The sequence below is a fragment of the Rhincodon typus genome, chromosome 5 (genome assembly GCF_021869965.1).
Source record: "Rhincodon typus isolate 14 chromosome 5, sRhiTyp1.1, whole genome shotgun sequence".
NCBI classification, from domain to species: Eukaryota; Metazoa; Chordata; class Chondrichthyes; order Orectolobiformes; family Rhincodontidae; genus Rhincodon; species Rhincodon typus.
In genome coordinates this window covers 38,756,990-38,784,085 of record NC_063336.1, presented here as the reverse complement: position 1 = coordinate 38,784,085, position 27,096 = coordinate 38,756,990, and the positions used below count along the sequence as shown (strand labels likewise).

Genomic DNA, 27,096 nt, shown 5'->3' with positions numbered 1-27,096 from the left:
GGTGTTGGTGTGGGGGTGTGGGTGTTGGTGCGGGTGTTGGTGTAGGGTGTTGTTGTAGGGTGTTGGTGTAGGGGTGTGGGTGTTGGTGTAGGGGTGTGTGTGTTGGTGTAGGGTGTTGGTGCGGGTGTTGGCGTGGGGGTGTGGGTGTTGGTGCAGGGGTGTGGGTGTTGGTGCGGGTGTTGGTGTGGGGGTGTGGGTGTTGGTGTAGGGTGTTGGTGTGGGGTTGTGGGTGTTGGTGTGGGGGTGCGTGTGTTGGTTTAGGGTGTTGGCGCAGGGGTGCGTGTGTTGGTTTAGGGTGTTGGTGCAGGTGTTGGTTTGGGAGTGTGGGTATTGGTGTGTGAGTGTGGGTAATGGTGTAGAGTGTTGGTCAGGGCGTGGGTGTCGGTGTGGGGGTTTGGGGGTCTGCATGGGTGTGTCAGTGTGCGGGTGTTGGTGTGGGAGTATAAGGGTGTCGGTCTGGATGTCAATATGGGGGCGTGGGTGTGGTTGCAGGCATGGGTGTGGGTGTAGGGGTGTTGTTGATGTTGTGTTGGTGGTAGTGTGGGGTTTGGATGTGTGGCGGTTGGTGTAGGGGTGTTGGTGTGGTGTGAAGCCTGGGTGGGTGGGGGTGTTGGTGACGGTGTGTGGGGGTGTTGGTGAGTGTGTGGGGGTTGGTATGGGTATTGGTATGGTGTGGAGTCTGAGTGTATGGGGGTGTTGGTAAGGGTGTCTAGGTTTGGTCCCCTCAAAAACACTCTGCCTGATTGAGGTCATAGGCAAAGGAGAGTGCATTGCTCGCTGATAGCGCTTGCCTCTGATCCCCCTGCCCCCTTTCTGGACAGTTGCATCACTGGATATCTACCCTCCACCCACACAGATCAGATTAGGTTGCTTCTGGATCCTTGAATTCCATGGTTAGTTTTCTGGCAGGAGCCAGGCTCCTACATGGCACTGCTGAGCACAGAAGCTGCTACAGTGTCTAATTGGCTGGCAGCTCCTATTGGACACAATTTGTGCCCCCTCCATTGAAATCTCATTCCAGAAGAAAGCCCACCAGTGTTCTCAGAACTCTCTGCTTGGCTGGTTAGCAGGAGACCTGGAAGACCTTCCTTGGAAGATGCAGCAAGGAATCTCTCAGTTGCTATCCAGCCAGCAAGTGAAACTCACTCTGCTAATGGAAGATTGTGTACATACAGTAGCAATAAATGTTTGAATTAAGTTATTCAACAGCACCAGTTAGTAGTATTCCTATTCTGTACACATACCCGAAGTAGCTAAGGTGGCCACACATGCACAGGAGTTGCACTGTACAGTGGCATCTCCTGAACGAAGCAGCTCAAGTATGGGCTCCAGCAATCCAACCTGTACCACTGTCTCTTTGTTCACTGTAGAAATAACAGATGAGCAAATGTAACGTAGATCATAAATACAACTTTCTTCTAATGTTATATTGGTCTTGTCAAAGGATAGGAAAGCATCCTCTGTTTTAGTAGCATAAACCTGCTTGAAAACCAGCAATTACGTTAAAAAGGTCGGTGCTTATATTTACATATATCCAGCCAAATGTTGCAGTGTGACAAAGGTGTTAGATGAATTAGTTGAACACTGAAGTAGGAAATTAAATAGAAGAAATGAGTGCCTCACCCAATTTTTAGTTTGAGATAAAACAGGTGATACTCAAGAATATTCTGTCTAATTAAAAAGCCAAGCATCTTCTTTCATTGTCACTCAGCCTATGATGGATGGGGAGATATTGTGGCTGCTTTCGCTCTTGTTTGTGGTATGAGTGCTCCATTTCTGGGCACAACATGGAAAACTGGGGATGTCTTAAGATTGAGTCTGATATAAAACCATTTGGATCTTGTATGGTCTTGGTTAGAGATCAGACAGAGGTGCTATTGTACTTCAAAAAGTAATAACGTTTTAAAATTTAGGTAAAGTACAACTTACATCATTAATGTGGCTTGTGACCGGATTTTCCAGATTTTTGTTGGTTCCAAGCCTGGTACAGGCTGCCATATTTAAACTCTATGTTTGGCTCCGTGACAAACAGAATCTTGCTTGTATATTGCTGAAATAAAGATGGTTTTAAAGATTTTTGTCTTGCACTCATCAAGCCAACCACAAAATTCCCAAATTTCAAATGATTACAGCAATATATACCACAGGAAAAAAAAAGTGTTGATTGGTTGACAACACAACAAGCCAAACAATCTACACGCTTTTCTCCAGTAATGTATATTGTTGCAATGTTTTCATATTTGGCATTCTTGCATCTGTTCTGATGAGTGCAAGACAAAAAGTTTTGGCAACGTGTCTTTCCTTTCAACAATATTTAATACTAAATCTTTGAAATTCTGACAAGTTTAAAGAGATTGCAGAAAAATTTTTGTTTGTTATAATGACAAAACTGCTTTGATTTCTTTATAGTGTCAGTGAACTTTACTATAAAGGATAGTTCCTGACTCTCACTATGCCCAGTGGCAGAATGAGGAATTGGACATTTTACAATGCATATATCATTTGTGGGAAGAGGGAAAATGACTGAGACTTTTTGAATGCTAGCACAAATTCTTTGTAACTGTGATCCATGGCTAATGGCCCCTCTTTATTCTACTCAAACTCATCATTCTTTCTATTGCCTTCCACATGATCAAACTGCTCTATTCTTCCTGAATCTTTTTCCTCAACAGTTAATCACGATGATAGAACTCTTCCTTGGTTTTGCTTTTTCCTACATTATGATGTTAAAAAGCAAAGACATGTGTTGCCCACTCACCATTACCCTCCACTAAGAGATTGACCAGTGATAGAGAAGCCTTCCTCTGCACTTCCAAATCATTGGACCGTAACAAATCACAATATGGCTCCAGGTATTCATCAGGCAATTCATTCTTCACTGGAAAAAGTAATAGACTAATGAATAATAATCATTTTTTTTATCAGACCAGACTGTTTTGCTTTTAGGGTGGCACTCATTGGTGGATTATTTGATGGGTAGTACCTGGCACAAATGGAGCTATGTGGAGCATGAAGAGAATTGGAGCACATGATGCATATGTGGCTGCCAATGGTTAGTAATGGCAGAAGTGGAATTGGAAGGCCGGTGGAGAACCAAAACAATGCAACATGAGGGAAGCCCAATAAATAAGTGACTCCTGGATCAGAGATAGGAACACTAGCACATTACCACAAGAATCCTCTATGTAGTTATGTTCAGACTACCTTTGGGGCTGGTGGGACTTGAAACCAGTTCTCCTAGCTTAGAGGTAGCACTGGCACTGCTCAGCTGTGGCTCAGCTCTTGTGGGTCATCTCAACAATCCTGCCAGATATATATATTATCAACCTATACAGCTACCATCCTTTAATTGCTCATTCCTTTTACATTTTCCTGATGCAATTTTCTGTTTTTATCATCAATGTTATCTTTCCAGAATCCTAAACTGTACCTCAAGCTTTGATAATGAGCATACTTCAGAAAACTAACTGCCTATATAATGTAATCTGAAACCTATTTCTAGACTTCCGGATATCAACTGTTGTAATGCCATAAAATCAAGTCAATTCGTCAGTAATATGGAGGCAGAACCCTCAAAGGAGTGAATGCAATTCTCTCCATTAGAGACAGACAATTGGCTATGTAAAGCTTGAGGGCAGGCACTCCATTAGCCTTGGGTGAGGTGAGGAGGCAGCTCCCCAATTATATTCGAAAAGGACTGAGTCCAAGCTGTTAGCTTTATTCTGCACCACACTCTTAATTATCTAGCCAACTGAGCTACTCCCGTGCCCTTAGTAGGATAGCTTTTAAAATAATTTTGTTAAAATACTGTACTTACACTGTTCACTGATATGTAGGTAATAGAGAGCAGCTGATTGCTGTAGACTTGGGTTTTCAGAAGCAGCTAATGTCCGCAAAGCTTCCAGACATTCATTGTCAATCATTTTACTTTCTGAAGTTGAGAGGCAAATGAGACAACACAGTTGTTTTAGGGGAGACATAAGGATTGAAATTGCAGTATGAGGCATTAGTGTAGAAATGCTTAATATTTGTTGAAACTCTACTGACTGCAATTTAATGGAAGCAGATACCTAAATTTTGGACTTAAACAAAGAACTGTGGATGTTAGAATTCTGAAACAAAAACATAAATTGCTTGAGAAACTCAACAAATCTGGCAGCACCTGTGGAGAGAAAGCAGAGTTAACTTTTCTTTTCTGAAACTTTATTTTTGACCTCTTAATCCACTTATACTTTTCCATCCCTTCACTTCTTCTGCGTATACTGTGTTGGACTTGATTATACTCTGCTTTCTTCTTTGACTTTTGTTCTGGGAACACGATAAGACTAATTCATGTCAGTGAGTTGGTGCCTGATCTGTGACCTGACTCCATGTGTGACATTTTCCGGGCCTGCCAGACAGCTTTTAGAAGGGCAGGCAAGGTTAGTTAATTGGGCAAGAGGCAAAATTCAATCTGCCAACAGCAGGTTAAAGTTATGCTTGCTTGTTTTCAGAATCTTATAGGCAGGTCATCTATTCCAACCATCAAGGTCAGGAACCTGCTTTGAATCCATCAACCTGTCATGAGTATTCATTTACACCCAGCCCACAGGAATTGCTTTTACAGGTGGAACGCTGTCCTCCAAAAATACAAAGCATATACTCATAAACATGACAATATATATGAGGTGTGTACCTGCTAGGGTAGGCTTTCTCCTCCAGACTCTGATCAATATAACTTGCTTCATTTACTTAGCTCCTTCATAACCAAGGTATTTCTCTGTGCAAATACTTACTGTGTTAGGTATGCAGTCTCTTCCTAAGAAGTATTAGCCATGTGTAGTTTGGTTTATTGTCATTTAATGCTTACAGTGTTAGGGGTGAAGTCTGACCAGGCCAACAAGCCTGCTCAAGTGAGGCAACCACACCGGCCGATGAAAACAAACCTGACAAGGGCAGGCAAGCATGACTGTACTTGAAACAGGGCACAATTCAATTTGCCATCTTGAGCAGCTGGGTCTTTATCCCATGAAGCCTTTGGTAAAAAGCTATCAAACGTGCATGTTTTTCTAGTTGTGATGAATGTTCAGCGATCTGACGGTGTGTGAGCTGCTGCGTGTTGTAGCTCCTTTCCTGTTTTAAGTGTCAACTCTAGCAGATATTTGAAAGGCAGTACCAGTCTGGTGCCAGTAATTCTACAAAGGTAGCTGCATTTAAGTGGCAGATATTGACTACTTGTGAAGCATCTGATGGAGATGGCCAACACCCAATCTCATCCTCTTGCAATGCTACCTCACACCAATAGGAGCATGACGCATTGAGTAGAAAGTGGTGCATACTGGCAGAATGTAGCAGATCATTCATTGTCTAGTGGCACTGAAGTAGGTTCTCTTAAGTTGCTCATAGATTCTGACCTCTGCAGCCACCTCTGTTCAGGCTGCCTTTGTCACTCAGGATAGCTGTTTCACTATCCATAGGGAAAGGAACTTCCCTTCTCTCCTGGACAGCTTTTAGGGGGGCCATTGCTAAATTGTGGTGCCATTTGCTTTGCCTGATCTCTGACATCTCCAGAGGTGGGTGGAGGTGAGGAGCAGAGAGTGAATGATATTCCTGGTTGCAGAGTGTGAAACATTAAGTGTCTTTTAAACATGGTCACCAAAAGGTGTAGGTGGAAGGGGTAGCAGAACATTCTGCCCATGTAGAGTTATAGAGTTATACAGCACAGAAACAGACTTTGCTCATAAAAACTGGTGTTTTACGCAGACATGAATATGTAATGAGAAGAATGTAATTACACATGAAAACTAGCCTACCCCTGATTGGAAGCCTCTCCCTATTTTAAACCTGCTTTCACACTTAGTCTGAGAGAAAGAAAATCCTGCCCCAAATATCTTTTTATAGTTCAAAGTGATAGATCACTGGGCACAATATTCACAAAGCCTCAGGACAATTACATTGCTCCCCTATTCTACACAGTTAATAATCAACACTCCAGCAACTTGAAGGATAAACAGAGTGTGATATAAATGGTGAGTAATAAAGACCAACTAAAGATATTCACTGCTAAACTCATGATTGCAACAATTTCTGGTCCATCGTGCTTATAATGGGTTTGAACCCATTGACTCCTACCTTACAAAATTACAAGAATAATATAGCTCAAGGCTGAATCAGTCGGGGCTGCATGGCAGTTGAGTGCTTAGCACTGTTTGCTGCCTCACAGCACCAAGGATCCAGGTTCAATTCCAGCCTCGGATGACTGTCTGTGTGGAGTTTGCACATTCTCCCCGTGTCTGCGAGGGTTTCCTCCGGGTGCTCTGCCAATGACGTGCAGGCCAGGTGGACTGGCCATGGGAAATGTGGAGTTATGGAATGGGGAGTGGGTCTGAATGGGATGCTCAGCAGAGGGTCAGTACAGAGTCTGAATGGCATTTTTCTGCCCTGTAGGAATTCTATAATTCTAAAAATTTAAACCGGATCAAATGGACTAGCATTAGCTTTTTAAGAAATATCTATTTACAAATGTATTAACAGGATTGGAATGATTCCATAGTTACAGCATTGGCTAATGGAGCAGTGTACCATAGTGAATTACTAACTATTTTTGTCTGCAGGCTGTTTTCTAAACAATGCCATCCATCTAAAGTAAATTCTATATAATAACTTGTTACACAACTGTTACTGTAAGACTGTTAAGATTGTATTAATATTCCAAGTACATGAAGTTGTGCAAAGTGAATATTTAAAACACTCACAAATTGTGCTACAAATGATGATAATTAAAAATAATATTATTGAAAAGACTAAAAATTACATGGTCCTCAATGAAGCTTCTGCAATGCAATCTTTACATTATAAAAACATCATGAAAAGAAGAAAACAAACCCATACCACAATTAAGTCATAATCCAAGGCAGGAAGTGAAGCCTATAATAATGTAAATATGATTAGCTTGGAAGAAATGTTGCATTGTAGGCACAAGCTTACCTTCTTCGACATGCTGCAAAAACTGCTGCGCAGCTTCTTTCTCATGTTGTTGAAGAACTGGTTTGTAAAACCTGTTTGACTCAGGTTTATTCCGTTTCAGACAGCAACAGCATTGTATTGATGTAAAAAAATCTTTTATTTTCTGCAAGAGGTTTTCTGAGGCCCTCCGTATCAATTCCATAAAATTCTTCAGGTGTTGCCTGCATGAGTCACAGAACATCTCCATCATTCAATTTTTTTCATCCACACAGCTGAAACTCTTAGTTCTCAAACGTTAATGAGTTAAAGCTTTAGGAAAGCAAGAGGCATAAGACGATATGCTGTCTGAAGTTGTTTTCTTCACCAAGTCTGGAATACATTAAAAATTAATAAGTTTATATTTTGATAAAAACATTACTATTTAATATATACAGGTATTTTTAGAGGCAGAGAAGCACAAAGTTCTCAACATTTCACGTTGTGATGGCTCTGTTCCAAAATTAAAGCTTCAGGTGCAGTCTGTTTGATTTGTTTCACTTCAACACACTCACCATGTTTTCACAGTAGAGAGTACATCTGCACTGCAAACAAAGCCTACCTGTGCTTCTCTGATAATAAAGAGGAGTGGCTAAAACAGTGGCACAGGGCAGTACTAATCTGTCAAGCAAATCCACCTCCCCACTGGAATTAAAATCTGTGATAGACATTCAATTGACAAACTATTTTGATCTGAAACAGATCTATTTCTTCTTCTAGTTCACCATTCTAGAATCCCAAACTGAAAAAGGCTAGGAATTGAATATGAAATCATATGTTTAATGTGAAACTGTCTTGTTGTTCAACAGTAATTTATGAGATGTCAGGATTTTATGTCAACGAGCAATCCAGTCAATGTAGGAGGTTATCTTCTGCTTGATAGTTTATTTTTTTTATAACAATATTTGCTAAATGCTTTTGAAATTCAGGTTTGTGCACATGTTCCTGAAGAATTTGGTTTCATATTGGGTGGCTGATGAGTTAGAATCAGGACTACTGCTCTCTCCAGTGTGTGCTGCTAGGGATGACTTTGGGTCATTTTCCAAATTCCTGCTCCCTGCAGGAGACTTGCGCAGCAACAATCCAAATTTCAGTTGTCGGACCCACTTCTACTTCTCTGGCCTCACAACAATAAGACTAGGGCATCTTCTTCTGCTTTTATTGAGCTAGGTTTGGATGACCATGGTAGGATCAGGTGGTCATCTCAAGCATCTGTGAAAATAGAAGCATTTATAAAAAGAAGCCACAGGGTGGAAACAGTGTACTAATTTCATACAAACTCTCTTTCCATTTGGTTTTTCCCTGGAGGAGGGAGTTAAAATATTCCCCATATAAAGTCAGAACCTGTGTACTCTTTTGTTCGAGGAACAGTTAGAATTTATTACTTGCAATGCACAAAGGTCATAGACTAAGTGTGTTACCATGGCATCAATGGCCTGGAGAAACACAAACATGCTCGTATATTTGAATAGGACTTGAATATTTGCCAAAATGCTTTGCATTTTCGCTCTCTGTCGCAGCTCCAAATTTGGAGGTTAAATTGCCTCATAGTATGAAACAAAATGTAAACACAATTATTCTAGTAAACTTCTTGGGCTAAAAAAACTCACCTATTCTTATGTTTGGTATATAGGTGAGGTAATTCTTGGTCTTGCACTTTCCTCTCTCCATGTTGATCTGATGTTGTTTTCACAGTGCTCCCAAAAATTGTCTCATTGCTCTTCCTTCATCTTTGATTTCCCTCCCCTGGCCCCAGAAAAAAGACTTGGGTGTTTGATTTTGCTCTAACTTCTCCTTTTTAACAACCAGATTGTTTAAAGGCAAAACAGCAGCAGGTTAAAAGTTCCAGGTAATCCACCTTTCATCCTGCTATGTTCCCACATTGTGTTAGGCCATGAGCACCATGGTTTCATGCAATGAGCTGTTCTTGCATCAGTAAGTGATGTTGGATATTTAACTTAGAAAAACCCAAACAGCATTATAGCTGCTCTTAAGGCAAATCAATTTCAATGTTTAAATGATTGCTTATAATCCTCCTGTTGTTCCCTGTATAATGCAATCTTTAATAAATCATTAGCTTACTGTTTGTATATCTAATCAAACAACTGTTTTATGTCGTTGTTGCTGGTGTTACAATGGCAGAAATACATTAGGATAAGGACTCGATTACATACTTAGTTTGTGTATGTGCCTGTGCCTGTCCTGCCACTGTTGAAGTGGCTGCCAGTTAAACAGCAGGTTTTCATTGCTGCAGTCAACTGCTCCACTGAGACGAAAACTGCTTAGTCAAATGGCCAGCCTCACCCATTGAAACACATTACAATGGAAGGTCTGTTCCTTCTAAGAAACAGTGGTGCTCATGGGGAAAAAAAACACTTCCAGTGCTGGGACCGTAACAGATTATCTAACACCTGAAGCTTTTAAACAGCTGCTGGTTGATCTTAAAACAATCTTGTTGCCACAAGGAGAAAGTTGAATCAAACACCTCAGTCATCCCTTTGTGGGGCTAACGGAGGTGAAACAAAAGCCTGTGACAGAGATCTCAAATTAATGAAGCAATTTTTGGCAGCATCAGATCTGCAATGCATGTATCAGAGTGAATATGATTTCAGCTAAACCATAGACATGGGAGCAGGTGGGAAAGAATTGAAACTTACAACTGGTGGTTTCCCTGCATCAACTGAAGCATTGTAAAAGACAACAACTAAACTCAGTCCTGTCAACCCTGCAAAGTCCTCCCTGCCAACATCTGGGGTATTGCCAAAGTTGGGGGAGTTGTCTCACAGATTAGTCAAGCAACAGACTGGCATAATCATACACACAGAATCATACCTTACACACAACGGCTCACACAATACCATCACTATCCACCAGCAGGGCAGACCCAGCAGAGGTCGTGGCACATTGATATATGACCGGAAGAAATCGACCTGAAAGTTATCAACTCCATGAGCCCCCATGAAGTCTCATGGTATCAAATCCAACATAGGCTGCTGATTACAACATATCTACATCCACTATCTCACCACCATGGCTGATGAACCAATACTCCTCTATGTTGAAAACCATCTGCAGGAAGCACTGAGGGTGGCAAAGGCACAGAATATCCTCAGGGAGGGGGGGGGGGTTTCAATGCCCATCTCCAAGAATGCTTCAGCAGCAGCACTAATGATCAAGCCGGTCGGGTCCTCAAGGACGTGGCTGCTAGACTGGGTCTACAGCAGGTGGTGAGAGAACTAACAAGAGTGAAAACATACCTTACCTCATTCTCACTAATCTGCCTGTCATAGATCTAACTGTCTGTGGCATATAAGTACAGATGCATTAGGGAAACCCTCATGATCCAGCATATCCCCTAGTCTACCATTAGCATCATGGTGATCACTCCATTTCAATGAACAGTGCAGAAGGCATGGCAGGAGTAGCACCAGGCATTCCTAAAAATGAGGTATCAACCTGGTGAAACTACAATAAGGGAACACTTGCATTCAAAGAGCATAAGTAACAAGTGATATACAGAGCTAAGTGATTCCACAAGCAATGTATTGTAACATATCCAATTGTAAATGGTGGTGGACAATTAAACAACTCACTGGAGCAGGAGGCACCACAAACATTACCATCATCAATGATGGGGGAGTCCAGCATATCATATGATTACACTGAAGCATTTGCAACAACCTTCAACTAGAAGTATCGAGTGGATGATGCATCTGATCCTCTTCTGGAAGTTCCCAGCATCATTGATGCTAGTCTTCAGGTGATTTAATTGACTCCATGTGATACCAATAAATATTTGGAGTCTCAGAATATTGTGAAGGGTATGGGCTGTGACAACAATTTGGCAATAGTACTAAAGATGTGTCCTCTGGAACCAGCCAGCGCTCTGGCCAAGCCATTCTACTATAGCTACAAAACTGGCATTTATCCAACATTGTGGAAAATTGTAGAGTTATGTCCTATAAACATTTATCAGGACAAGTCCAATATGGCCAATGAACCCATCAGTCTACTCTCAATCATCAGTAAAGTGATTGAAAGTGTCAACAATATTGACACCAAGCAGCATGTGCTGTGCAATAAGCCGTTCAAAACACTCATTTTGGGCTTTTCCAGGATCACTGAGCTTTTGACCTCATTACAAACATGGACGAAAGAGCTGAATTCCAGATGAGAGGTGAAAGTGCCAGCCCTTGACCCAAGGCCAGATTTGACAGAATGTGGCATCAAGGAGCCTTGGGAAAACCAGTGTCAATGGGAATGAGGGACAATAAGACCATAAGATTTCTGCTTTAGTACCAGTCTGAAGAAAGCTGCAGCAGAGTGGGATTTGGGAGTCCTCATCCAGGAATCACAATAAGCCAGCATCCAAGTTCAGTAGGTCATAGGGAAGGGGAATGAAATGTTGGTTGATCCCAAGTGTGGAGAAATTTTCGTATGGGTTGAAATTGAATAGGTTTGGCTTGTACTCATTGGAGTTTAGAAGAATGACAGACAACTTTATTGTGTCATATAGGATAGTTAAGGGAGCTTGACAGAATAGTTGCTGAGAGGTTGATTCCCTTTGTAGGACCAGACGGCGTAATTTCAGTATGAGGTCATTGTCCACTTAAAATAGAGATGGGGAAGAATTTATTCTCTCAGAGGGTGGGTCAATCTGTGAAATTCTTTACTGCAGAAGGATGTAGAGGCTAGTTCAGCAAGTATATTCAAAACTGAGATGGACAGATTTTAATCAGTAATGGGATCAAGGGTTATGGGGAAAGGCAGGTAAATGCAGTTCAACACTATCAGATCAGCCATGATCTCAATGAAGGCATGATGGGCAGAATGGCCTATTTCTGCTCTTACATTATGTGTATTATGTTTTGGAGTTTCAACTAGCACAAAGGAAGATGGCTGTGGTTGTTGGAGCTCTGACATTTCAGCTCCAGGACATCTCTGCAGGAAGTCCTCGGGGTAGTTTCCTATGTGAGATTGGGCCCAGTGACTGCACGAAGGCCATATATTCAAAGTGCTTTTTCCTTAGGTTTAACAGTTAATAAACTTTCCCTTTCTTTGACTCAAAGAAAACTTATTGATTGGATCGTTATTGCTCAGAATAAAAATAGTTAACTAAATTTTAAAGAGCTGTGGTATGAAGTATTTAAATAATTTAAGTGTTTAAGATTTTGAAGATATGAGTTAAGCTTCTGTTGTGACCAACTCAGGAAGATGCACAGAACTGTTTGCCCTTACTCACTTGGCCATAATGGTTTCTGCCTGCAATGATTCTATCAAGTAGCATCTGTTAGGCTGCATGTAAGTCTGTCTATCCTGAGTTCGTACTGCACTGATCGCTTGAAAGCCAAATTTGAAGCAAGTGGCACTGCTTTAATTTATGGATTTTTGCTGATATGATCAATATAACAAGGATGTGCTATCTACACACTGTCTGAGATATTTTTAATCAACCTATTGAGATATGCTATGACACACCTTTGGAGCACCTTTGAATCTGGACCTCATAGCTAAGTGCACTGTATTATAGTCTTAGGAAGCCATTTGGTACCTGAAAGAAACAAAAACAGAAAGTGCCGGGAAAACTCAGCGGGTCTGGCAGCATCTTGGAGAGAAAGCAGAGTTTACATTTCAGATCCAGTGATCCTTCTTCAGATCTGTTCTTCCAGCAATTTCTGTTTTTGTTTCCAATTTCCAGCATCTGCAGTTTTTGTCTGTACCTGAAAGACTTTACCTGCACAGTTGAATTTGTAGTCTTCCAGTCACTTAACAGTTCAACACACCAACTTACTCGCATGCTAACATTTTTGTCTTAGGTCTGCTACAGTGCTCGCAGAATCCCTGCAGTGTGGAAGCAGGTCACTTGGCCCATTAAGACGCACCACCCCTCCAAAGAGCATACCACTCAGACCCATCCCTGTAACGATGCATTTTGCATGGCCAATCCACCTAACCTGCACATCTTCGGACTGTGGAAGGAAACCCATGCAGACTTGGGGAGAATACATAAGCTTCTCACAGACAATTATCTGAGGCTGGAATTGAACAGATGTCCCTGGTGCAGTGAGGCAGCAGTGCTAACCACAGCCACTGTACTCAATAAAACTCAACATTTGCTCGAGAAACAGCACCTCCCTTTCTGTTTGGGCTCTTTACAGCCTTCAATGCTTGACACGTAGCTCCACTCAATTACAGCTCCACCCACCCTGCCTTGTACCTTGTTGTCATAAGTTTGCTTTCAACGGAGCTGATTTACTTTCTGTAATAAACAAATCCCCTCCCCCTACCGCATCCCAAAACCAGCCCAGCTCGTCCCTGCCTCCCTAACCTGTCCTTCCTCCCACCTATCCCCTCCTCCCACCTCAAGCTGCACCCCCATCTCCTACCTACTAACCTCATCCCGCCCACTTGACCTGTCCGTCCTCCCTGGACTGACCTATCCCCTCCCTAACTCCCCATCTACACTCACCTTTACTGGCTCCATCCCCGCCTCTTTGATCTGTCTCCTCTTCATCTATCTTCTCCTCCATCCATCTTCTATCCGCCTCCCCCTCTCTCCCTATTTATTTCAGAACCCCATTCCCCTCCCCTATTTCTGAAGCAGGGTCTATGCCTGAAACTTCAGCCTTCCTGCTCCTATGATGCTGCTTGGCCTGCTGTGTTCATCCAGCTCTACACCTTGTTATCTCAGATTCTCCAACATCTGCAGTTCCTACTATCTCTTTAACTATTAACATCTATTCGGAATCTATACCTTTTCTCTACTACCATTAGCACTCTCTTTATCTTTTGCTCTGAGCACTTCACCATCTGTTCCACTTGCTCCTGCACCCCTCCCCTACTTTGGCAACATCATTTTGCAAATCTCATCAAAGGTAATCAGTTGTTTCTCTCTTCCACATATGCAGCCAGACTTGCTGAGATTCTTCAGCAATTTCTGTTTTTATACCTAAAATTGCACGAGTGTTTCCCCACTGTTTGTTCTGTGCTTTTCCCTGTTAGGAGCATTACACCTCACTTGTGAAGCACCGGCTGAATGCCTTGAGTTTTTGTCTTTTTTAAAATGTTAGGGGCACAGCGCCACCAGTGGCAGGACTGGGGAGTGCTTGTAAACGCCCGGGACAGCGCCCCATGTGGAAGGAGGGAGAACCTGGTTTATAACGTGTCCCGCTCATCATCGCCCCCAAATGGTCCAAACTCGGACTTACAGCAGGACGGAAAGCTGCCGGCGAAGGGGAAGAGCTGACCTTTGACCCCCATCGCTCAGGAGACAAGATGGAGTCCGGGGGTGTGTGACGACTGTTGGAAGGTTTCTCGCCTCAGGTAAGCGGGGAGTCTCCGGGCCCCTCCCAGGAAAACAGCTGGAGAGATGGGGGTGAGCTGGTGAATGAGGGCGGACTGTGGGGAGAGGCCGCTCAATTCTCCGGGAAGAGCGCTGTGTGGCGCAAAACGTTCAAAATGGCTTTTCCTCCTCCTCCTCCTCTTTCCCCCACCCACCCGTGCCTGGGCTCTAGCTCTTTTTGGAAAAAAAAGAAAAAAAATAAATATCGCGATTAGTGTCTTCGCCGCACTTTCGGATGGAGCAAAAATAAAATGCTCCGAAGATCTTACAAGACGCTTGTTGCATGAAATTCTTCCCCATGCCCAATAAACTGGAGCATTTTCTCACCGATCAGCTGTAGCAGAGTTGGCTGTAATTTCCATTTTACTTTCATTTGCCAAGGCCTAGACTTTGGGTTTGGTTCAGGTTAGGAACATACTCTTTTATTGTGTTCCAGAGATAAAGCGTTCATTTATCTGTTCTTCAACAGATCAACGCTTAATTGCACTGTCAATATTTGAAATGTCCAGATTGTATATCGCTTTAAGGAAATCGATAGAGTTTTATTAGTCAGTCGTGTCTGCTTCATTGTGTTCACTTTGGGACTGAAGACGTTATATTTAATGCTGTAAATTCGATCTGTCTGCAGTAAATATGATTTTTGAAAAGTATGATTCTGGCCATTGGCGTTCATAGTTAATGTGTTTCTCTCGTGACATGGCAGCCATGAGCTGGTAACAGATCAGTTAATCATCTAAAGATCCTACCGCCCCCGTTAGACCCATCTTAAAAATAAACTTGTGCAGAAGTAGAGAGGGAGTACTTGTGTTACAGTATGAGATATCTGTAGTTCTTGCTACTGAAGTCAGAGACAACACAGTGCGGGGCTGGAGGAACACAGCAGGCCAGGCAGCATCAGAGGAGCAGGAAAGTCGACGTTTCGGATATATATTGTTTTCTATCTTGGATATTTTTAAAAATAAAATGTAATAAGTTGTGACTTGCATTGCCTACATTTGGAGGCTGTGCTGCAATATGATGTATTGCAGTCTTGATACTTCTAATTGTTTTTTTTTTAATTACAGTTTTTATTATCACTTGTTATTTTCTGTTCTCCTCTGGACTGGGTTGAATCTTACCAAGTTAGTTTTCTCCAGTATGTTAGTGACTAAGCTTTTTTTCTTTGTCTCTTGGCCAAAAGGAAGGTGAAAAGCAGGATGTATGAATGTTTTCTTGAATATTTATGCAGTTTGCTTACTGTGAATTGTTTAACTGCTGGAGTGATGTGCAGTATGGGGAAAACACTTGGTCTTCAGCACCATGGAAACACTAGCAACATTCTGTATGGAGGAAGTTGTCATCATTATTTCGTAGACCAATAGGAATTAGCTGCTGCAGATTAGCAGAAGAAAGTGAGCCCAACCAATATAAAAACACAACTCTGAGTCCATCATGGGTGAAGAGAAAGTAAGTCCAATTACCTTCTGGTTAAAGGGGAGAAGCAGGTCTGGCCTATCTTATTGTGAGTCAACATTCTCAGCAGTCTCCCTGATAATATCAAATTACTGTTCATGACTGGTGGATAAAACCATAGAAACTGCCCAAATGTGTATTTTCTGTGCAGATAGTTAATGCAAAGACCTATAAATGTACAGAGGCTGCCTATAGGGTTATGTAAATATAATAGCGGTAACTTGGGTGGCACAGTGGTTAGCACTGCTGCCTCACAGCACCAAATACCTGTGTTCGATACCACCCTAGGGCGGCTGTGTGTGGAGCTTGCACATTCTCCCTGTTTCTGCATGGGGTTTTTTCTGGGTGCTCCAGTTTTCTCCCACCGTCCAAAACTGTGCAGGTTAGGTGGATTGCCAATGGTAAATGCAGTGTTACAGGGTTAGGTGGGATGTTCTTCAGAGGGTCAATGTGGGCTCGATGGGCCAAATGGCCTGTTTCCACATTGTAGGGTTTCTGTAATAATAAAAAAAGCTCATGGTAGAATTTCAAACTTTGAAAGAGATTGTGAAGTTTTACATTAAGTAAATGATAAAATATATTAACTTTTTTTTGTTGAGATGGTTCTTAACAATATTTATATAAGGATAAAATTGTGCTCCTGCAGCTTGACCTGTGGCCAGTCATTAAAATTCAACAGAAATTAATGTGGAATAACACCCCAGTACTGATGTCATTTCTCGTTTGACACTTGTCCAAATTGCTGTTCTTTGTGTTAACCCCCGTAGGTAAGTGGAGCAGGCCTTTCAATTGTAAATTGTTGCCAAGTCTAATCCTGCTTGCATTCAGTTTCTACATGTACGTAGTACATGTGCATTAAAGGATGGGCAGAAATGGAAACCTGGTTGATTATCCCTGCTAACACCCAGATTCTGTGTCTGTGACAGTGTTTGGGAATATAGTTAGCTCAGTCTTGGTGCTACTCTAGTCTGGAATGAAATTGAAAGGGTAATTTAGCTGAACATTCACCCCCTAGAGCAGATGGAATCCCTGCTCAAATTTTGAGACACGGTGCATATGGATTTGAGGGATGGCTGCGTAACCTTTTGTTGATTATCTGGGAAGAAGAACAGATATCTTGGGATTTCAGGGATGCTGTGGTTATGATTATATGCAAGAAGGGTGGAAATTCCATTTGTGGTAACTACAGTGGAAACTTTTTGCTGCTTGTCACAGGGAAGGTTGTTACAAAGATCCTCCTTTTCCTCTTCCCAGTGATCAAAGAGCTCCATTCTGAGTTGCTATGTGGTTTTTCACACATCAAGAGGCACTTCAGCTGTAACCTTCAGTATGTGGTGAATTCAAGAAAAATGCATGGAACACCATCAACTGCTGAATGTGGTCCTTGCCATCTCATGAAGTCTTTGACTGTGTTCATAGTGAAAGTTTATGGAATATCCTCCAAGTTTGGCTGTTCTCAGAAATTTGTTCCCATCCCTACCTACTCCGTGATGTAGTGTATACTGTAATCCTCACTGTTGGAACTATCACTGACCATATGACTGAGTTACTCAACACTGTATATCAATGCATCAACACTGTTCTCCATTTTTTTCCAGTACAGTACTGCACCTTACCTTTGGCAAACAATTGTCATGCAAGGAGATAATAATGTGGAGGTGCCGGTGCTGGACTCGTGCGCAAAGTCATAAGTCACACGACATCAGATTGTAGTACAACAGGTTTATTTGAAATCACAAGCTTTCAGAGTGCAGCCCCTTCGTCAGGTGAAGTGAGAAGAGAACACACACACAGAATTTATAGGCAGAGAGATCAAAAGATCAAACAACTGGTGTGAGTAGAATGTCAATAATAAGTCTCTGCAGGTGATCAAAAGTGTTAGATGATGTGAGTACAGTGTCAACAGCTGAATAACAAGCGAAGGGATGACCTATAATCTGATTAAATGAGGTAGAGAAATAATTACAAAGAATTAAAAATAAGGTGGTGCTGGAGACAAACTGACTGTAATCACATAATAGGTATAAGAGTCGCATATTGAGTGTCTAACCAGAGTAAGTACAAATTTATTAAGGTAGTCAGATCATAACAAATAATTGAGGTTATTATGTCAAAACAGGACAATAAGGGAGATTTTACAGATACAGAACAGTATGGTGGGGTCGCATGTAACGCGACATGAACCCAAGATTGCTGTTGAGGCTGTCTTCATGGGTACGGAACTTGGCTATCAATTTCTGCTTGGCGATTCTGTGTTTTGTGTATCTTGGAAGTCCGCCTTGGAGGATACTTACCGCAAGGTTGGAGGCTGAATGTCCTCGACTGCTGAAGTGTTCCACGACTGGGAGGGTACATTCCTGTCTGATGATTGTCGCTCAGTGTCCATTCATCCATTGTCATAGCATCTGCATGGTCTCGCCAATATATCATGCCTTGGGGCATCCTTGCATGTGCGGAACAGACAAGGAATTTGTTTAAGTTTTCCATCCAAAAACCAAAATCATCCCAGCCTAAGCCATTGAGCTTCAGTATACAGATAACACCTGTGAGTGTGTTTGCTCAGAAATTAAGCTCCAGGTCACTGTTGAGTTCTTTGTTGAAACATGTGAGGAAAAACGGACCATTTACAAACTACCTGATAAATGAAAGTCCTTTCTAGTCAGCTGTCTCAACAGAACAACACCTACCACCCCCAAAATGGCAAGATTGTGGGAAGTATGGAACTTCCAATCTTGGGAACCTCCTGGTTCCTATACATCTTGAAGACTTGGACACTTGAAGGCAACTCAAAGCAATGGTGAGGTATCATCAGGGCAATCTTTACAAGATCTTCCATAAGCAGTCAAATGGCAGGGTCCACTCCCAGGCCAACATGCCTAATGTTAAGACACGATTCTTGAGGGAAAATAAAAACACACATTTGTGACATGTTGTTCATGTGCCTGATGTCAAACGCTGAAGAAATTTGTTCTGCTTCGAATTTGGTCATGACAGGTGACTCCCAGGAAGAAAGTGGAAATATTTTAGGGATGTCCTCACAGCATCCCTGAAGAGACCTTGCCAATTAATGGGAGTCCTTGTTTTGTGAGTGACCAAAGTGCAGGTGGTTCATTTAGGAAGGCACTGAACACCTCAAGAAACTCTGTCGTGCATATGTAGAGGTGTCTGAGAGAAATGCACAAATCTGCAAACACTTCATCTGCCTGACCTCTCAACCACACCAGCCATGTATGGAGTAGAGTCTGTGGATCATGGTTTGGACTCAGCAGCCATCTCAAAACACATCAAACCAGAGGGGAATCCTTTAGTTGCTGATGTGCTCTGTATCTTTCAACTTTAGATGCTGTGTTTCAAAATGTTAAATTTCATTCAAAAGATTTTGAATCCTTATGCTTTATTTAGCCTAGGTTAATTTTGATTACCATTTTTAAATTAATACACCTCACTTAACTTTAAATCCCAATTAGCCTCATAGTCATACCGCACAGAAGACTGACCCTCCAGTTTCACTTGTCCTTGCTGACCATGTTCCCCAAACTAAACTAGTCCCATTTGCCTGTGTTTGACCCATATCCCTCAACATTTCCTGCTCATGTATCTGTCCAAATATCTTTTAAATGTTGTAACTGTACCTGCATCTACCACTTCCTCTGGCATTTGCTTCCAGATACGAACTACCCTCTGTGTGGAAAAAGTTGCCCTTTGGGTCCTTTTTAAATCTTTCTCCCCTCACCTTAAAATTATGCCTGCTAGTTTGGAACTCCCCTACCCTAGGGAGAAGACCTTTGCTGTTCACCTTACCTATGCCTGCCATGATTTTGTAAACCTGCGTAAGGTCACTCCTCAACCTTCCACGTTCAAGTGAAAGAAGCCCCAGCGTCTGCTTATAATTCAAACCCTCCAGTCTCGGGAGCATTCTTGCAAATCTCTTCTGCACCCTTTTCAATTTAATGATATTCTTAAGGTTATATTTAATCCGCTCCAAGTCTATCCAGAAAGGTAGTGATTAAAGCTGTTTGTCTGTACGTGTACACATTCAACTAAGTAGTTCTCATATTAAATATTAAACTTGATCCAAAAAATACAGTAAAGCTGATGGAAGTTAGTTGTTCCCAATCTAGTTATGATGATGGATATGGGGCAAATCAAATCTGTTTGGTGACAGGATACAGTAGTTTCATATCATGCACTTTTGCTGATGGCAGTTAAGAGACTAATAGGAGAGAAGCAGGTTCTGCAATTAAGTGCTTTTTACAAACTGGCTACCAGTTTGTTGTTTTCGGTGTTGGCACCAGTTGCCAAGCCACTGTGGTCACTGTCATGTGATGCATACTGTCTATGGATAATGTAACTATTTTCCTTGGTGGCTTGGCAACCAAGAAGGTAGGTGAGGACCTGGAAACAATCATAATTACGGAAGAGGTAGTGTTGGGCAAGCTAATGGAGCTAAGGATTGATAAGTCTCCTGGCCCTGATGGAATGCATCCCAGGGTACTAAAAGAGATGGCGGGAGAAATAGCAGGTGCACTGGCGGTAATTTTCCAAAATTTGCTGGAGTCTGGGGCAGTCCCAGCAGATTGGAAAACAGCAAATGTGACGCCATTGTTTAAAAAGGGAAGTAGACAAAAGATGGGGAATTATAGACCGGTTAGCTTAACCTCTGTAGTGGGGAAGATGCTTGAGTCTATTATCAAGGAGGAAATAGCAAGGCATCTTGATAGAAATTGTCCCGTTGGGCAGATGCAGCATGGGTTCATGAAGGGCAGGTCATGCTTGACAAATCTTTTGGAATTCTATGAAGACATTACGAGCGAGGTGGACAATGGGGACCCAGTGGATGTGGTGTACCTAGACTTCCAAAAGGCCTTTGACAAGGTGCCGCACAAGAGGCTACTGCATAAGATAAGGATGCATGGCATTAAGGGTAAAGTATTAGCATGGGTAGAGGATTGGTTGACTAACAGGAAGCAAAGAGTGGGGATAAATGAGTGCTATTCTAGCTGGCAGTCAGTGACTAGTGGTGTGCCTCAGGGATCGGTGTTGGGACCGCAATTATTTACAATTTATATAGATGACTTGGAGCTGGGGACCACGTGTAGGGTGTCAAAGTTTGCAGATGACACTAAGATGAGTGGCAAAGCAAAGTGTGCAGAGGACTGTGAAACTTTGCAGAGGAACATAGATACATTGAGTGAGTGGGCAAAGGTCTGGCAGATGGAATACAATGTAAATAAATGTGAAGTCATACATTTTGGTAGGAGTAATAGTAAAAAGGATTATTACTTGAATGGTAACAAGTTGCAGCATGCTGCTATGCAGAGGGACCTGGGTGTCCTTGTGCATGAATCACAGAAGGTAGGTCTGCAGGTACAACAAGTAATTAGGAAGGCAAATGGAATTTTGTCCTTCGTTGCTAGAGGGATTGAAATAAAAAGCAGAGAGGTTATGTTGCAGCTGTACAAGGTGCTGGTGAGGCCACACCTAGAGTACTGTGTGCAGTTTTGGTCTCCTTACTTGAGAAAGGATGTACTGGCACTGGAGGGGGTGCAAAGGAGGTTCACTAGGTTGATTCCGGAGTTGAGGGGGTTGGCTTATGAGGAGAGACCAAGTAGATTGGGATTATATTCATTGGAATTCAGAAGATTGAGGGGGGATCTTATAGAAACATATAAAATTATGAAGGGAATAGATAAGGTAGAAGTAGAGAGGATGTTTCCACTAGCAGGTGAAGCTAGGACAAGAGGGCATAGCCTCAAGATTAGAGGGAGCAGATTTAGGACTGAACTGAGAAGGAATTTCTTCACCCAGAGGTTTGTTAATCTGTGGAATTCCTTGCCCAGTGAAGTAGTTGACGCTACTTCAGTAAACGCTTTTTAAAAAAAAGGGTAGATCTTTTTTTGAACAATAAAGGAATTAAGGGATACGGTGAGAACGCGGGTAAGTGGATCTGAGTCCACGAAAGGCTCAGCCATGATCTTATTGAATGGCGGAGCAGGCTCGAAGGGCCAGACGGCCTACTCCTGCTCCTAGTTCTTGTGTTCTTGTGACGTCTAGGTGCAGAATGAATCATTAGACTTGTCATTGTCATGTTTGCAAGCAACTTTCAAGTACAGCTTGGGTCAACATCTTCAAATTTTGGTTACCTCACCGTACTGAAAATACTTAGGTATGCAGCCTGTGAATGTGCCCTAATCTTGTCCTTTCACTGAGTTAACTGCTGTCTATAGAAGGGCCCTTTCCAAATGATTTCAAGAAGAAAGACATACACGATTTCTATGTTGTGAAATATTTAAAAGAACAATTTCAATTTGTAAGTTTTTTGATTATTCAGTCATATTTCTCATCAAGTATTCCTTAGGGCATAGATAACAGTGTGGAGCTGGAGGAACACGGGAGGCCAGACGACATCAGAGGAACAGGAAAGTTGACGTTTCGGGTCAGGACCCTTCTTCAGAAATGGGGAGGGGGAAGGGAGCTCAGAAATAAATAGAGAGAGGAGGGGTGGAGCTGAGGAAGATATGTGAGATGATGATCGCTGAGTGCGGGTAGGGAGTGGTGGGGATCGGTCAGTGGGATGGGAGTGGTGGATAGGTGGTAGAGAAGATGGACAGGTGAGGTCAGGGAGGTGGGAATGAGAGGGAGGGTTGGACGTGGGACGAGACCGGGGGTGGGGAGATTTTAAAACTGGTGAATTCCATGTTTTGGCCATCGGGTGTAGGCTCCTGAGATGGAATATGAGGTGTTGATCCTCCAGTTTGTGGGTGGTGGTGTGATACTGGAGGATGCCTAGGATGGACGTACCACCTGGGGGGGGAAGGGGGAGTTAAAATGGTTGGCAACCGGAAGGTGTTGTCGTTTGCCACGTACAGAGCGTAGGTGCTCTTAAATCCCCCTCCCACTCTCTGGGTGACATGTCCATCGTGGGCCGCCTCCAGTGTCACAATGACACCACCCTCAAAACGTGGATTTCACCAGTTTTAAAATCTCCCCATCCCTGGCCTCATCCCATATCCAACCCTCCCTCTCATCCCTGCCTCCTTGACCTGACACAACCTGTCCATCATCTCTCCTACCTATCGGCCCCTTCCATCCCTTGGAACAGTCCCCACCACTCCCTGCCTGCATTCACCTATCACCATCCCACCTACCTTCCCCAGCCCCACCCCCTATTCCTGAAGTAGGGTCCCGATCGGAAATGTCAACTTTCCTGCTCCTCTGATGCTGTCTGGCCTGCTGTGTTCTTCCAGCTCCATACTGTATTATCTCTGACTCCAGCATCTGCAGTTCTTACTATCTTCAATAGGGCATAGTTTTCGCATGGTTTTAAGGTAAGGGGCAGGAGGTTTAGAGGGGCTGTGAGGAAAATCTTTTCACCTAGAGGGTGGAGAGGAATCATTGCCCGAAAGTATTAGAGGCAGAAACTCTCACAATAAGAAGTATTTATATATGCACTTAGGATGTCAATGCTTCAAGACTATGGGCCAACTGCTAGAAAAGGAGTTTAGAATAGTTAAGTGCTTGTTTTTGACTGGCACAGACTAATTGATTAAACTTGTAACAGAAGCTGAAAGGAAATACTGTTTTCTTTGAAACCAGTGGTGCACATCAAGATTAATGGCTCTCACTAAAATCAGGATTTGAGTCCAGTAAAGATTGAAAAACTGTATAAAAAATTTTGCCTTCAGAATTAGATGTACTTTAACTTGAGTGTCACAGTGCATTGTACTCTAGATATTGAAACATTGTTTGCAAATAAAAAGGATACTTTTTAAGCTGACTTTCACATCCTAAACTGGAATCTGATGAGGCCCTGACACAGTATGCTCCTGATTGGCTTATTTAACTTGTTCAAATAGTCACTGATGCACAAATACTTTGCAAAAACTTCTCTGTCATTCGAAGGCAGCAGGAGTGGTTTCCTGAGCTGGGTGTCCTGTATCTCAAGTGTACTGTTGGCTAATGTAAAGACGACAGTTTGGAGAAGGTACTTATTTAGTAGATAGGATAACTAGTTTCTTTCTTTGTAATTTAGGAATAGGTACAGTTTGGAATAGTCAAACAAGACATGTTTGACAACATGTTCTCTTCTGAGCAGTTTCTTAAATTGGAAGTGAAAGCGAAACATAACTGAAACACTGTAAAATGGAAATGAAGATTGACATATGAATTGTTCAACCAGCTTGAAGTTTGAAGATGATTCTAGTTATTTCAGCTCTTAAATTGATTACAGAATTTGTCTCCTTTCTACAGAAGTAAATCTTTGGGAAAAGATTTTAAACAAAGAAAAAAACTAGATTCTCCAAACTGGAATGTAGCATTTTGTGTGGATCTGTACAACAAAACTCTAACCAGGTGTGTTGCAAAAGTAACTTCTCAAATAATAAGCCATTCAGTGTGTAAATTAGTACAACTCTTCAGTTTTTCTAAAGTAAGAACAGTCTAAGATGAAGAATCAAATATCTATTCAAATAGCTATACAAAGCTGTATTCATTGAATGTTAGAATTATCCTATTAAAGGTTATTTAATATGATGAATTGTTCAAGGTTAAACCAACATAGAATATGAGAATGAATCTTGGTGTATCATTACTGTTGAACAATGTTGAGCTTAGGCATTAACCATTTCATTTTTGGAGCAGTCTGTATAACTGTTCCAGCTGACAGGTTTAATTTTATCTCTGTGCTCAGGATTATATGCAAAGGTAAAATTTATCTATTTTAAACCATGTGAGGAGCCAAAATGCTACAGAAGCTTCTTGAATTATGATTCAAAGAGTAACATGGTGAGAGGTGATTGGCACTGGTCCTGTCCTTGTTTTCAGGCTGTTATTCTTGGGTTTTTAATCAGTTTATAGTAGGATAATGAAATCACTTTCCACCAAATTTTGAAGGACAAAAAGACAGGTTTTATCAACTATTTTTGTGCAGTAATGTTCTTTTTGTTATGCTAAACTGGAGCTGTACATTAATTTGTCTGTGACTTGTCATGATAAATAATTATTGTTAAATTTATAATTCTGCTCTTCTGAAATTTTAATGAACACTTCGCTGATTTACCTAGTATTGTACATTAAATACTAAGAAATATCCAATTTGAATGTTAGGTTCATTTTCAATTTTGTTGCACCTGAGACCAATTTAGAAACTTAAACATTGCAAATTTAGTAACCTTGCCTGTTTGTTATTCGTTCATTGAATGTGATCATCCGCGGCACATCCAGCATTTGTTGTCCATTCTCCTATTTGCCTTTTGAGAACGCATGGTAGTGAGCCTTGATCCCTTGCAGTCCAAGAGCTGCATATACACCCATGGTTCCAGGGCTTTGCCTCAGTGACAGTGAAGAAATAGTGATTATAGATTTAATGTTGTGTAACTTAGAGGGGAGCTTGCAGCTGATGGTACTCCATGTGCTTGCTGAGAGGCCATGAGTTTAGAAGATGCTGAGAAAGGACCTTGGCACATTCCTGCAGTGCACTTCTTAGACTATGCATGTTGTTGTCACAGGGTACCGGTACTGGAGAGAGTGAATGTTTTAAATTTGTGGATGAGATGCCAGTTAAGAGCATTGTTTTGTCCTGGATGATGTTGAGCTTTTTGAGTTTTGTTGGAGCTGTACCCATCCTGATAAGTGGAGCATATTCTGTCACTTTCCTGACTTGTGCCCTGTGGATGGTGGACATGTTTTTGGGGAGTGAGGATGTAAGTCCCTTGCTGCAAGATTCTCAGACTCTGACCTGCTCTTAATGAAATGGCATAGGCTACCTGCCAAATTGTACACATCCTAATGCTGTGATTTCTGCATACATGACCTGTGCTGCTTACTGTGGGCTGAAACTTGCTCTCTGTGGATGTCACATAGCCTAATTAAGCACAGTTGGCTATAGTAGAGCAGAAGTAATTGAAATAAATGACAGCCTTTTACTTGGTGGTGTAGTAAGTAGTGAGGAAGAAAGTCTTAGACTACAAGACTACAGATATCGATGGGCTGAACACTGGCAAATGGAATTTAATCCTGAAAAGTGAGAGGTGATTTTGGGAATACTACCAAAATAAGGGGGTACATGTTGAATGCTAGGACCCTAAGTAGAACAGAGGACCAGAAGGGCCTTGTCCATGAATGCATGTCCATGGATTCTTGAAGCTATAAGTAGATAAGATACTTAAGGCAATTAGTCATGTCCTTGAATACAAGAGCAAGGGGGTTGTGATGTATATAACATTAGTTATGCCAAGCTGCAGTACTGTGACTGAGTACTGGTGATGACATTAGAGAGGATGCAGAGAATGTCACTTGGGTTGGAGTGATTCAGCTGTGAAGAGTGATTAGTTAGGCTAGGGTTGTTTTCCTCAGAGCAGAGAAGGCTGAGGGAAACCTGATTGATTTATGCAAAGTTATGAGTGGAGTAGATAGGGAGAAACTTTTCCCTTTAGTGGTGCGATTGATAACCGGGTGCACAGTTTTAAGATAAGGGGTGTGAGGTTTAAAGGAGTTTTGAGGAAAATCATTTTTGCCCAGCGGTTGGTTAGCTATCTGGAACTCACTGCCTAGAAGATCAGGAACACTCGAGACATTGAAGCAGTATTCAGATAAACAGTTGAAATGTCATAGCACACAAAGCTCCGTGTTAAGTGCTAGAGAAATAAGATTAGAATAGATAGATATATAGATACTCAATGATTGGCATTGACGTGGTGAGCCAAAGGGCCTTTTTCTGTGTTGTAAAAGCTTGGACTCTTGTTTCCTTTTGGTACAGAGGAGCGTATTGGTGCTAACTAATGGCTTCTTGTATTTTCTTTGCCAAATCTTTGAATATCTAGTTGTAAAGCATAAATCCTCAGTTTGAAACTGATAGGAAAGGGTTAGCATTACAAAAGTCTTCATAAAGATTAAGCTGTACTTTTGCATATTTCCTTAACTTTGATTCAGATGATGCTTTTGTCTCGTGCAGCTTTTTATTTTGCTAAAACTATATATACTGGAACAATTGTAACCAATTGCAATGTACAGAAGAATACTCCAGGAACAGAAAGTATTTTTTCCCCAAAATGAAGCCAAGGTCTAATCTCTAATTTGAATGGAAGATAATCTTTGAACAAATTCACCACAGTGGCCTTGAACATACTGTCACTGACCTTGTCCATGCTCATTGCCTTTTAGATACAATTTATTCAACACCAGCTTAAGAACTTCCCGATTTGTCCAGATTGCAGCCACCTATACCAAGCTCAGTCCATCTTGATCTGTAATGGATTTATGTCTATGCTGCATTGAATGTAGAATCTATATTTCCTGATCAACCTGTTCAGAGATGTTAGTAT

General features: G+C 41.8%; 2 protein-coding genes across 16 annotated transcripts in view; one reads left to right on the top strand and one right to left on the bottom strand.

The window, feature by feature from the left end:
- The window catches only part of LOC109921321 (vacuolar protein 8-like), a 56,819-nt gene extending 46,178 nt beyond the window's left edge, over positions 1-10,641 (bottom strand). For 2 of the 4 annotated variants that reach the window (XM_048597239.1, XM_048597241.1), the window contains exons 1-5: positions 7,497-7,534; positions 6,967-7,314; positions 3,818-3,931; positions 2,759-2,878; positions 1,245-1,364 (exon numbers count right to left, since the gene is read on the bottom strand). In XM_048597239.1, the coding sequence (XP_048453196.1) occupies positions 1,245-1,364; positions 2,759-2,878; positions 3,818-3,931; positions 6,967-7,195 (583 nt within the window). In that variant the 5' untranslated portion in view covers positions 7,196-7,314; positions 7,497-7,534. Of the gene's footprint in view, positions 1-1,244; positions 1,365-2,758; positions 2,879-3,817; positions 3,932-6,966; positions 7,315-7,496; positions 7,535-10,601 lie in introns of those variants that run through there. The other 2 variants (XM_048597240.1, XM_048597242.1) reach the window with 2 other exon arrangements.
- A 3,562-nt stretch (positions 10,642-14,203) lies between these two features.
- The window catches only part of LOC109936392 (bcl-2-associated transcription factor 1), a 72,309-nt gene continuing 59,416 nt past the window's right edge, over positions 14,204-27,096 (top strand). For 9 of the 12 annotated variants that reach the window (XM_048596498.1, XM_048596501.1, XM_048596497.1 and 6 more), the window contains exon 1: positions 14,204-14,304. The gene's annotated coding sequence lies outside the window, so the exon portion shown is untranslated. Of the gene's footprint in view, positions 14,305-24,025; positions 24,128-27,096 lie in introns of all 12 variants that reach the window. The other 3 variants (XM_048596500.1, XM_048596496.1, XM_048596494.1) reach the window with 1 other exon arrangement.